The following is a 12832-nucleotide window of genomic DNA, read 5'->3' as shown; positions in this document are numbered from 1 at the left end:
CATTCTGTCAGATGCCTTTTCTGCTTCTTTTGAGGTTATCATGTGTTTTCTTCCTCATTCTGTTGAAATGGTGCTTTAGATTGATTGATTTTTGAAACAGCCTTCCCTTTCAAGGATAAACCTCATTTGATCATGATATATTACCCGTTTTATTTTCAGTTTGCTGATGTTTTCAGAAGCTTTTTATGTCTGTGTCATTAGAGGTATTTATATGTGGTTTTATTTATATTGTTTTTAGATTTGGTATCACAGTAATACAGATTTCATAAAATGAGTTAGGAAATGTTTCCTTGCTCTCTATATTCTGAAAAAGATTTCATTTGATTGGTATTACTTCTGTTTTATTTCCTCCCCAAATTCATTATTGACCTGGACTATTTCAGAGTGTCTTTATTGGAGAGCTGCGGATGGAAATTAGCTATCACAGGATTCGTCTATGTAGATTTCTGGAATTCTTTCTGGGCTATTTCCCTCTTTGTGATACTTTGCCCTATAAATTTCAGTTGCCTTAGCCTCTTCAGGTTTTGATGACTGTCACTTCTGCTCAATGTGATTGTTGGCCTTAGCCACAGGTCCACTCAGTGCTAGAAGAGCAGAAAGCTGGGACAGATACTGATAGTGTTCATCTGTCTTGTTTCTTTTCTCTCAGAATAGATTTGCTGTTCATTACCTGTTGTTTGATGTCTGAAGACAGTTATTTCATATATTTTGTCTCATTTTCTAGATGTTTATGCTGGTAGGCCTGGTCTGTTACTCTGTCATGGCTGAAAGTAGAAGTATATCAATAACGTTTGAACTTTATAATAATGTAATTGTGAATATTGACCTGATCCAAATGAGAGCAGAAGATTAGAAAGTAGAGTTGACAGGTGCCTGGGTGGCTTAAGTTGGTTGGACTTCCCACTTCAGCTCAGGTCATGATCTTGTCATTCCCGAGTTGAAGCCCCACATTGGGCTCTTTGCTGACAGCTCAGAGCCTGGAGCCTGATTGGATTCTGTCTCCCTCTCTCTCTGCTCTTCCCCCACTCACATCATACTCTATCTCTCTTTCAAAAATAAGTAAACATTTAAAAAGTTAAAAAAATACTTTGTTAAAAAAGAAAGTAGGGTTGGAATGTATGGTTAGGCTGGGTGAAAGAAAGCTTGATTTGGCTTCTGCTGGATACTGTAAACATTGCCATTAGGGATGCCTCAAGCATAATGGTCTTTGGTGGGACCAAGTAAAAAGATCTTAGGTCTCCAGGATGCAGATCTTTCCTAAGATTGATTTCAACAACTGATTTTCTTCTATTCCCTTTTTGGTTTTTTTACCTTGTTCTGACTTCTCTCTAGCTTGTTCTTATCCTGAGACTAGCAGAGCCTTTTGGGGGCAGCCTGGGTCTCAGCTTAACATGGAGATGATCTCCTCAAAGACTCTTCACCTTGGGCTGGCTCTGGGCTTTGAGTGCCCTCCCTCTCTCCCCATTTATTGTTACAGAGACTTTACACTTCCTTCTCTGGATTTTGACTTTTATACAGAAATTGGCTTGGGACTTCCCCACTGCAGATCGTTATCATTTTTAAGATATTGGTTAAAAAATAGAGCTTTATATAGTATTTTTCATCATTTCTAGCAGGAGGAAAAGTTAAAGCTGTAAATGCATTTATTGGGAAACAGAACAAAAATGAGTGAGCTTACTTCAGGTTAAGAAACCAAAAAAAGAGTAGTAAACATTGTGATAGTGGAAGCGCAGGGATTAAGCAGAATTTGGTAAAATAGAAAAAAATTAACATTTCACTAAAAGTTAGAGCTGGTTCTCTGAAAGGCCAATAAAATAACTCTTGGCAAGTCTGATCAGAAAATAAAGAGAAGAGACATAAAGATACAGTAGAAATCGAAGTGGGACCATAACTACACAGATGAAAGAAATTAAGTGATTATATTAGAGACTACAAACACCTTAATAGTTTGGTAGTCTATCATCAAATTAACACTATTAAAAATGTTTTACACATTAAAACTGCTTTTCCATAGGTGACATAACACACAATAATATATTTAAAGAAAAATCTCCTGCTAATAATTTTTCATTTGATGCTATATTCCTAGAAAATTAAGTTTAGTGTGTGTTTCAGGCAAAAGTAGACCAGATGTATTTTTCTTTATATGCATTTTCAGTACTATTGTTGCTCACTTTGTAGGTCACACTCTCTGCAGTTACTCAGATTATATGTTTCTATCTCATTTTTTTCCACCTCCCTTCCTCAACTCTTTGTATCAGCTTATTAATTTTTCTGTCACTGGGTTTGCAAAGGAGGTATTTATGGGGTGTGTGGGGGGGGGGGTTAGCAGCTGCCATAGAATGCATGCTTTTCCTACTTTCTGTGAAACCTCTAGAAAAGTTTAAGATCTTTTTAAAAGGAAAATTCGCAGTGCTAAATTTTCAGTTTTAGAGAGTAGCTTGGTGTTCATTTGGCAAATATTTATTGAGCTCCGAAAATGTGCACTAACTACTAGCTTTATATTTCATCCTGAAGAAAGACTTGGGGTCAGACAAAAGTCACATGGGTCACCAGGTCAACTGTTTTATTTGCCTCCCGCCCAAAAATAAGTTGGAGTATGTCAAATAGGACCAATCAGCTGTAAGACTCAGATTTTTTTTTTCAGATTTTTAAATGTGGAAATCAAATGGTATGGGTGCTTACATCCTGCAGGACCACTAAGAATTAATGTCTGAATATTAAAGAACAGGGTTTTTGGAGACCTTAAGTGATACTGCCAGTAGAAGCTGAGGAACATAGAAGTCTCACTTACCTTTAGCATTAATCTGAGTGTGTTCACAAATTTGAGGGGTTTGATTTGTTTTTGTGTTTTACTTACATATGAAAAGATGAAAAGTACCTTTATGTTAAAAGCATAGGAAGGTTTCAAGCTTTTGGGTACTCTCCACTCTACCTAGTTCCCACTTTTTTTTCTGGATGTCATCATTTCAGTTAGCCCTGACTCCTGTATTCTTATAGGCACAGTTTTCCATTTCTGGGATCTCTGCATATCCACTTTTAGATATGATTGTATTTAATGTGTCCCATCTTCCATTTATTATTAACTTTTTATTAGTAGTAACAATAACTGACTTATTGAATGCTTATGTATAGGACACAGTTTAAATCACTTTATAAACGTATTTCCTTTTTTTTTTTAACTCTTATAGAAACCCTTTTAAAGTGCTGTGATTCCTATTTTAAAGAAAGGATGACTGAGGCAGGCAGGTCACATAAATTAGCCAAGGGGTCTCAGATGGTAAAGAGGAGCGAAGATTCAAAGCCAGGCAGTATGAGTCCACAGCTCTTATTCAGGCCACTGTTAGCCTTGGCATTAACAGTAGGAATGAAAACAGTATCATAATGACGACAAAAAAAGGAAAAAATTACGACAGTGTAATTGCTACTATTTATTTGAGGGATTACTCTGTGCCAGTCATGATAATAATTGCTTTATTAAAAAAATTTTTTTTAATGTTTATTTATTTTTGAGACACAAACACAGAGAGACAGAGACAGAGTGAGAGGGAAACACAGAATCTGAAACAGGCTTTAGGCTCTGAGCTGTCAGCACAGAGCCTGATACAGGGCTCAAACTAAGACTAGACCAAGAATTAATTGAAGAATAAGCACTTCGTTAATCTTCTAACACATATTGGATTTTCATTAAATATTTTTGAATATAATATATAAAGCCATGTTTAGATGAGGTAACTTAAACTCTTTGCCTCTTATACGGCACCTTGGATGCTTAATTTTCCTGTCAACTCTGTTGGACGCTATATGGAATACCACGATTGTATTTTTTAAAATTATAGAACTTTTGTAATTCTGGAGTATTTAAGTTTAGACTGTTTGCTAAAAATGGTCTGTGCTAAGCTCTAAAAACATAAGTATTTTAAAAACTATCTTATAATTTTAAATTTATTAAGTAAATAATATTTTAAGCAATTAAAAGATTGAGAGGGGCACGTGGGTGGCTCAGTTAGTTAAGCATCCTTTTCTTGATCTTGGCTGAGGTCATGATCTCACAGTTCATGAGTTCAAGCCCCACATCTGACAGCACAGAGCCTGCTTGGGATTCTGTCTCTCCCTCTCTCTGTCCCTCCCTTACTTGCACTTTTTTTTCTCTCTCTCTCAAAATAAATAAAGAAACTTAAAAATTGAGAAAGGGGAGATGTAACAACCACATAACCATCATCCAGAATTTGATCGTTTATTTATATAGCTTATGTCTTTATTTAATGCTAACTTCTTTATTTGTTTTGTGCTTAAAGCCATATCCAGAAGACCCAGCAGTTTATAAACCACTCTCCCAGGAAGAATTGCAAAGGATAAAGAATGAGAAAAAACAGAAACAGAATGAGAGAAAACAGAAAATATCAGAAAATCGCAAACATTTGGCTAGTGTACGTGTTGTACAAAAAAACCTCGTCTTTGTTGTAGGTCTATCTCAGCGCCTAGCAGACCCTGAGGTAAGTCCTCTTGTGTTTTCTTTTTTATTCTTGCTAATCTTATTTGGAAATAACAGCTGACCTTGCCTATTTGCAGGATTCCCCTGAAATTATTAAACCTTAGGAGAGAATGGGAAATGATTTTTTAATTTTCTCTAAGAAACCAATGACCAGTTGTGATCTTAGGCAAGTGTCTTAATCTTTCTTGGCCTCCTTTTCTTCAGTTGTAAAATGAGGTGGTTGAACTAGATCTCTAAAATCTCCTTTAGTGCTAATAATCTGTGAATGTTAGATAATGATTTTCTTTTGCTATGAAGGCTGGCATGTGACATGACTATTCTGTTCTTTCCTCTTCTGTGTAGCTGTATAAGGATCACCCTGGACACGCAGCTACATGAACCCACTAGAGAGCTGTATTTTTTTAACCCCCCCCCCCCCATAGTGATTCTTGCTTCTAGAAGAGTTAGAGAACTGCTGCTATGCCATACTATCATTCTTTATTCACTCATTTCAAGCCAGTTTAGGGGAAAGCAGGAGAATTTGATGAAGGAAAATAATGGACCAGGTTCCTTGTCATTTGTTTAGAGACAGAGCAGACCTTATTACCCCCTTTGTTTATTACCTCGTTTTTCTCCTTTCACAACCAGCACTGTAAGAGTAATGCTGAGCTCATAACTTTCCAATACCCTTAGATGTATATCTGCTAAGTTTTTGTTTCTGATGTATTAGCAGGTGCTGACTAGATGGAGGGGAGGGCAGATAGAAGCTGATTGACAGCCAGAGTGTTTACTTCAGTAGGAGAAAGTTGGATTTGGAGGATCTGCCAAAAGTACTCCCCAAGAAGAGTTTGGAGTAATATTCCTCATGGTACCCATTACAAGGGAAGGTTATAGTGAATATGCTTAGGGAGGTGGGGATCTTCAGACTTGGCTTAGTGGGCTAATGGCCCCAGAAGAAGGAAATTTAACGAGTGTAAAAATTAAGTTTACTATGTATTTGAGGCTGTGAAGGGCTTCGAAAGATCAGCAGAAGAGTAAGTCAGGAAGACCTTACTAAGAAGCCTTTTCTTATTGGTAATAAACATAGAGGCAACTCCAGAGTTACTAGGACCTAAGTCCAGGGCTGCTGGCACCAGTGGGTTGCATGAGTCCTTTAGGAGACCACATTCCTTTCAGAGCCAGCGGGGCCTGGTCTAGAGTCCCACAGGGAAGGACTTCAGTAACGGCAGTTGCGGATGAGAGCTCGTTTTAGGCCTGTGACTCAGCCTCAGTAGCCAGTTCTTTCTTTTTTCTTCTTAATTCCTCAGGCAGGCAGAGTCCCACTTCACCTGTGACCATTTTCCTGCACACCACTACGACTCTGTGCCAGTCTTTTTGTTTTCCCCTTTCAGCTCTGCCTTTGTCTAACTAGAGGGTATTTCTTGCCTCTGCAAATTGTTTACTTTATACTGTCTCTGTTTACTCCTGCTGATCTTATTGATTAGAGTCCACTTTTGCATTTCTGAAACTGGTATTCCAGTAAGTGAATGGAACTTTTATTTTGATTTGACAACTCTTAGATGTGTATATACTTGATTGTGTTAACACATCCTGTGCCCTGTCACCTATAGTACTGGAAGCATGTAGGGAGCAGTGCCCAAAAGCTGGCTAAAATGAAGCCATAGTCTCAGTCTGGTGTTTGGATTATAGGTTCTCTGCCTCCTCTTTGTATTCTGTGATTTGTTTTTATGTACTTACAGAGATTTCTTATTTCCACTTCAAAACATGACTCCAGTAGCTTTAATCTGAAGAATGATTACACAGAAAGAAATTAATCTAGGTGGTGACTAGTGAGAGAGAGCACCTTATCATGAATCTCAATGTACCTTTAAAAACAATCACTCTACTGGCTTTATACTTTTGAAATCATTGTTGCTTGGTGAGAAGACACTGAACTTTTTTTAACATTGGTTTCCTTTCATTCATTTCACTTGAAACCCTAGGAGGACCAAAGACCAGTGTTTTATTAATTCAATCCTACCATTTCTAAACAATAATATCTTAACACATTCTCTTAATTTATGTGTATAATCTTTTCAGTTTGGAAAACTTAAAGTTAGCTTTATTAGAAAACTTGAAGTTTCTGATTGCTAGTGTAACTTTTAGGTTAAAGGAGATTCCTATTTACTTATATTTGGATGATGAACAATTTGGTATGTGACTGAATTCTTTTTTTATTTAATTTTTTAAATGCTTTTTTATTTTTGAGACAGAGACAGAGCACAAGGGGGAAGGCAGAGAGAGGGGGGGACACACAGAATCTGAAGCAGGCTCCTGTCTCCGAACTATCAACACAGAGCCCAACATGGGGCTCAAACTCACCCAGGATCATGACCTGAACCGAAGTTGGATGCTTAACCAACCGAGCCGCCCAGGAGCCCCATATTTGACTGAATTCTGATTACCAGGAGAGTTTAGGAAAAATTCAAGCTTATTTTGAAAATAATTTTTGGGCATCAAAAACTGAATACTACAATTGATTGTCAAATGTATGCACTTATTGATAGAAGATACGGTAGATAGAGGTAGTGATTAAAGGTAATTATCTTCAAAATTCTAAAATTTTAGATTTGCTGGACCCTGATTCATTGATTTTCTAAATTAACTCCTGAATACTTACCATGTTTTAGATACTTTGATGTTGGAGATAAAGTAGTTTAGCAAGCCAGACACAGTCTCTACTCTTTTAATTAACTAATTGTTGGGAAGACAGAATTTAAGTACTTGTCAGTGTGCTAAGCATTTATAAACAGAGAAGTACAGAGTTTGGGAGGAACATATAACAGGGAACTTGGCTAGTATAGAGATCCACAAAAAAGCCTTCCTGAGGGAAGGATAATTAAGAATTACTAGGGATTGGCTAGGCTGCTGAGAAGGACAGGAGTGTCCCAGGTATGTAGTGATCTGAGAGAGCAGCTTGTGTGAGGAACTTAAACACTTTAAAGACAAAACTATGTTATTTTACAAATGAAAAGTTAAGGCATAGGAAAGTTAAGTGACTTGCCTAAGATCACACAGCTATTTCATAGCAGAGTCAGAACTAGGAACTCCCCCCCACCCCCCTTCCAATTCCCTGGTCTTAAAGGTCCTATTCCAGTGTATTTTACACTGATGATTGGTCTGTTGTTCATCCATTCCTTTATTTAGTCATTCATCCTTCTGTCTGCTTACCACGGTTTTGATTTTCTCTGTAGTGTCCGTGAACACTTGAGTGTTCCCAAAGAATATATAGAAAGACAGTATATTAAGTTATGATTAAAAATTTTTTTTTAAGGGGCGCCTGGGTGGCTCAGTCGGTTAAGCGTCCGACTTCGGCTCAGGTCATGATCTCACGGTTCGTGGGTTAGAGCCTTGCATCGGGCTCTGTGCTGACAGCTAGCTCAGAGCCTAGAGCCTGTTTCCGGTTCTGTGTCTCCCTCTCTCTCTGACCCTCCCCTGCTCATGCTCTCTCTCTCGGTCTCTCTCTCTCAGAAATAAATAAAACATAAAAAAAACTTAAAATATTTTTTAAATGTTTATATTTAAGAAAGAGACAGAGAATGAGCAGGGGAGGGGCAGAGAGAGAGGGAGACACAGAATCCGAAGCAGGCTCCAGGCTCTGAGCTGTCAGCACAGAGCCTGACTCAGGGCTCAAAATCACAAGCTGTGAGATCATGACCTGAGCTGAAGTCGGATGCTTAACTTACTGAGCCACCCAGGCACCCCTAGAGGAAGACATTTTAAACATTTGGCATGCCATTGGGCATTTATCATTCTGTCACGTAGCCTTTTATATTCTATGTTAGTATTAACGCTGGCTCACTGTGAAGCACTTGTATGACATTCAATGTGTGGATACTGTGGTGATATGCAGGGTGCTCTGCCTATTCCCCATACTGCTTATTCACTAAAATACTGTTTTGCTAGTTGTAGGTTTATGTAGAATTAGAATGTTTAACTTAATATAGAAAGCTTAAATTATTCGCATTTCCCTTGCCTGGACAAGCCATTTCTTATCAGCCAGAGGTCATTTGCTAATAACTCTGAGGCCCACTAGTGTTCTTTATCCATGTAATTATTTTTGTTCAGTGTTAAAGTAGTTCCATTTTTCAGTAAGCATTTACTGGGTGCCTCCAGTGTGCTGGGCAGCATATAAGATACCTGAGTATATAGCAATACAGAGGGAGGCCCTGCTTACTGTCCAACAGTCACTGTGCTGGGAGTAGTCCTGTGTGTTGTGGAGACGCCGGAGAGAGCACCTGATCTTGCTGGGGAGGTTTGTACCCTTCTCCTGTCTTTGGGGAAAGTGCTTCTGGCACAGGAACCATACAGATGCCTCTGGATAAGAAAGATCTCTGTCTGCAAGTGATTTGTCTGGCTGGAAGGTGAGAGTGCAGTGGTGATTATGAGGCTGGCAAGGTGAGCAGTAACAGATGATGAAGGGCTTTCTGACCACACTAAGGAGTTTGCACTTTATCCTAAGGGCAGTGGGAACCTATTGACTTTTCTTAAGGACAGAGTGACATGGCTAGATTTGTGCTTTGAAAATAATCATTCTGGCTCCAATGTGACATGTCAGTGTGATTATATACACATCTTATGTCTTATTGAAGGTGTTAAACCCAAATATTGACCAGAAACTATTTCCATAAGCCAGTGATTTTCAACCTTATCAGAACCAGTAACGATTTTTAAAAAAATACTTTATTACACTTTTTGACTTTCATAAAGTAAAGAAATAAAAGTATTAAAGGGAAAATAATTACAAAAGGACTATTTCTACATGTAAAACTCGGTTATCATTACTCTAGGACCTTGCTATTCAGGGTGCAGCTTCTTGGCTTGTAGCATTAGTATCACCTGGGTGCTTACCATGTAAACTCAGGCCCTACCTCAGAGCTCCTGGATCCAAATACACAGTTTAACTAGATCCTCAGATGATTTATATGCCTATTCAGGTTTGGGACATACTATTTTTAAGTATATAATGAAATAGTAAGATGCTTACATCTTTTTGTAGAATCACTGTGGATGTGACGCCCACAATGCAGATTGTTACAGGTATCTATGTTGGCAGCTGAGATACTGCCAACTGAAATACCAATGATGTGAATTTTCTGAAACAACTCTTAGTATAATTCCAATTAAAGCATTTGTAGTCTTCCCTGAACTACATAATATTTCCTTTCCTGTAAATTTAATGTAAAAACTTTAGGGAACTATTTTAGTTTATATATAATGTGGAATTTGTTTCTGGATTCATTGAATTGTACAAACAAATTCATTGAATTTGTTTCTGGATTCATTGAATTGTACATAGGCTTCTCAGCTAGTGAATGTCTTATAGGACATTCAACAATCATGCAGGACAATTNCCCCAAGGACAATTCTTTTTTTTTTTTTTTTTTTTTAATATTTTTATTTATTTCCAGGAGAGAGAGAGAGAGACAGCGTGAGCAGGGGAGGGTCAGAGAGAGGGGGAGACACAGACTCTGAAACAGGCTCCAGGCTCTGTGCTGGCAGTCAGCACAGAGCCCGATGCGGGGCTTGAACCCACGAACCGCGAGATCATGACCTAAGCGAAAGTCGGACGCTTAACCCACTAAGCCACCCAGGCGCCCCAGGACAATTCTTCATCTTACAGGGCTAGCCTGACATTGTAAGCCATTCTTGGTTCCCATGCTCTGAATATAAGCACTGACTCCCAGTCATTCTGACAACCTCCCCCAAGAAAAACTCCCACAGATTTTTTAAAATGCTCCCTTAAATGCTGCCTTCGTTGAGAGCTACTACCCGAAACTCAGATGTGATTTGAGATGCTGATGCAGCATAAACTGCCAGTGTGAACCTTTGAAGCAGGTATTTTGGCTGTGGAGCCCTTTGCTGAGTTGGTATGCATCCAGCTGGAATAGTGAATGCAGTTCTACACTCTGCCGGCCAGGAAGCTTTTGAAAATAAACTCTTTCCCCGCTCCTCGGCTCTGAGACTTTACTGTGTACACCCTCAGGATCATTGCCTTCACCCTTTAATAGTCTCATATGTCTTGGGGGGTTTGGTGGGAAAAAAAATTGAAAACCAATAGTGTCATCTCATAATCCATTAAAATTGGCTATAGAAAACATAAGAGCCCTATACTTAAAGGAACCTGAAGTAAAATATGGTAAAAATAATTATGTTAATTAAGTTGGAAACTGTTAGGAATTTATTATACCTCAACCATAGACTGTTTCACTTGATTCTGTCACATGCAGAACATATTAGCTAAGTTGTAAGCATGTGAGAATGTTACCAAATTAAGAGTGTTTGGAAAGAATACTTTGCACACACTTGGACAGGTACACACCGAAAACTTCCTTGAGAGAGAGCTTGCTATTTGTGGAGATTTTAGGAATAGTAGGTCTATAGATAAATTCTAGGAAAAGAACCAAATTTAATTTTAAAGTAGTTAGAAATTATGGGAGAGGTTTTTATATCAGGTTACATATTGGTCAAATTAACCAAGGTCAAGTAAGTCTGTAAGTAAAGTGAAATGACTGCAGATTGTGATCACAAAGTAATGAAGGTGGCGTAAGTATAAAGGCAGATAACTACCAAGAAGTTACCAGGTAATAGAGAAATGTATAAATTTGTTTCCTTCATTTTTTTCCCATCACCCCATGTATGTTATTTACCAGACAAAGAGTGAGGGAAAAAAAGGGAGATAATCAAGAAACAGTAAAGGCAACACAAAATAAGTACACACATGCAGTGATATATCATGAAGCTTAGAAGGTTGAGGAACATTGTTACCATATTTGCAATTTGTAGTTTTAATGTAACATATCAAATCTTATATACAGTAGATTTAAAAGAGTAAAGACTATCTCTACTTATGTCTGTTCTTGAGTTTTTGTCTCTGTTTAATACATAGTTATTTTGGTCATTGTTTTGAGAATTACTTTTTTATATGGATCATCTATTAATGAAAATGTGGTTAAGGTGTTTGATCATTTTGGTATTTAAGAATACTGTACAGGTATGGTTTCATGGATTATTGGTGCAGATGCTAGAACATACTGGGTAATACCAAACCTAGTGAGTCTAAGTTTCCATATAGTGGGTCAATAAAAAATAGCTTTTAGACTCTGTTGATGATAATCCTATAGGTTAACCACAGAAATTGTAAATTAGGAAGTAGTCACATGTATTAGAAAACTTTAAAAATTATTTTCCTTTCACTGAAGAGGGATGGTGTATGTCCCCATTATAAGGATAACATTGATGAAAATGGGGGGACACATTATACCTTTTTTCTTCTTCTTTTTTAGGTTTTAAAACGACCAGAATATTTTGGGAAGTTTGGTAAAATACATAAAGTTGTCATCAATAATAGCACATCATATGCAGGCTCACAGGTAACTGATTATAGGGATTTTTGCCTTTTCTCCCTCTGGTTTGGGCGTGACCTGAGCTGTTCAGAAGGAAAATTCAACTTTTCTTACAAAGCCTGAGGGTCAAGGATTTAAGCAGTGTAGTGCCCTCTGTTGGTGGGGTGGGGGAATTTCTTGTGCTTATTTGACTCTTCAGGACTTAACAATGAATTGAAAATAAGAGGGAAATACTAAAGCAAAGATTTAGTGTTGGTTTGAGGCGGTAGGGGAGTTGAGTCTATTATCAGAAATTGTAATAATGTGATGATTTCTAATTAATATTTTCAGATATTGAAAACTTAATAGAGCAACTTTGTTATGCTGGTATTAGCAGATAGAATACTCTTGCAAATTGCATTTATTTAGGGGAGAACTTAATTCGACACAGTGTCTTCAAATTTTTTTTTTAATTTTTAAAAATTTTTTTATTTCTGAGAGAGAGAGGAGACAGCGTGAGCAGAGGAGGATCAAAGAGAGAGGGAGACACAGAATCTGATGCAGGCTACAGGCTCTGAGCTAGCTGTCATTACAGAGCTCGATGTGGGACTTGAACCCATGAACTGTGAGATCATGACCTGAGCTGAAGTCGGACACCCAAACGACTGAGCCACCCAGGCGCCCCAAATCTTATTTTCTTCAATCTGACTTTCAAAGTTTATTGTAACCTTGATGAGCCTCTCAGATGACTTAAAAAAAATAAATACCAAGCCAGGGATGATATTTTATCCATATATATTTTGGTCTACTTAAAATCGGATAAAATACATTAAGTATGATTATTTTAAGATGAGCTAGTATATGGTTTAATCAGAGCTACTACTACTTCTAATTATTGTCATTATATTAATGATAGTAGTAGTAAAGGCCTGTAGAATTCCCTAGGCAGGGTGCAAAGGAATTGTTAAAGTTTTTGTTGAGTTTGAAACTGTAG

At 37.7% G+C, this 12832-nt stretch overlaps 1 protein-coding gene across 7 annotated transcripts in view; it reads left to right on the top strand.

Annotated features, from left to right (window-relative positions):
- Positions 1-12832, top strand: part of CNOT4 (CCR4-NOT transcription complex subunit 4) — a 137605-nt gene that overhangs the window by 64050 nt on the left and 60723 nt on the right. For all 7 annotated transcript variants that reach the window (XM_039242837.1, XM_039242820.1, XM_039242828.1 and 4 more), the window contains exons 3-4: positions 4299-4496; positions 11800-11886. In XM_039242837.1, coding sequence (XP_039098768.1) covers positions 4299-4496; positions 11800-11886 — 285 coding nt within the window. The remainder of the gene's footprint in view (positions 1-4298; positions 4497-11799; positions 11887-12832) is intronic.

The sequence above is a fragment of the Hyaena hyaena genome, unplaced genomic scaffold (genome assembly GCF_003009895.1).
Source record: "Hyaena hyaena isolate Hyena2069 unplaced genomic scaffold, ASM300989v1 scaffold_8, whole genome shotgun sequence".
Taxonomy (NCBI): domain Eukaryota; kingdom Metazoa; phylum Chordata; class Mammalia; order Carnivora; family Hyaenidae; genus Hyaena; species Hyaena hyaena.
This window is presented reverse-complemented; position numbering and strand designations above follow the sequence as displayed.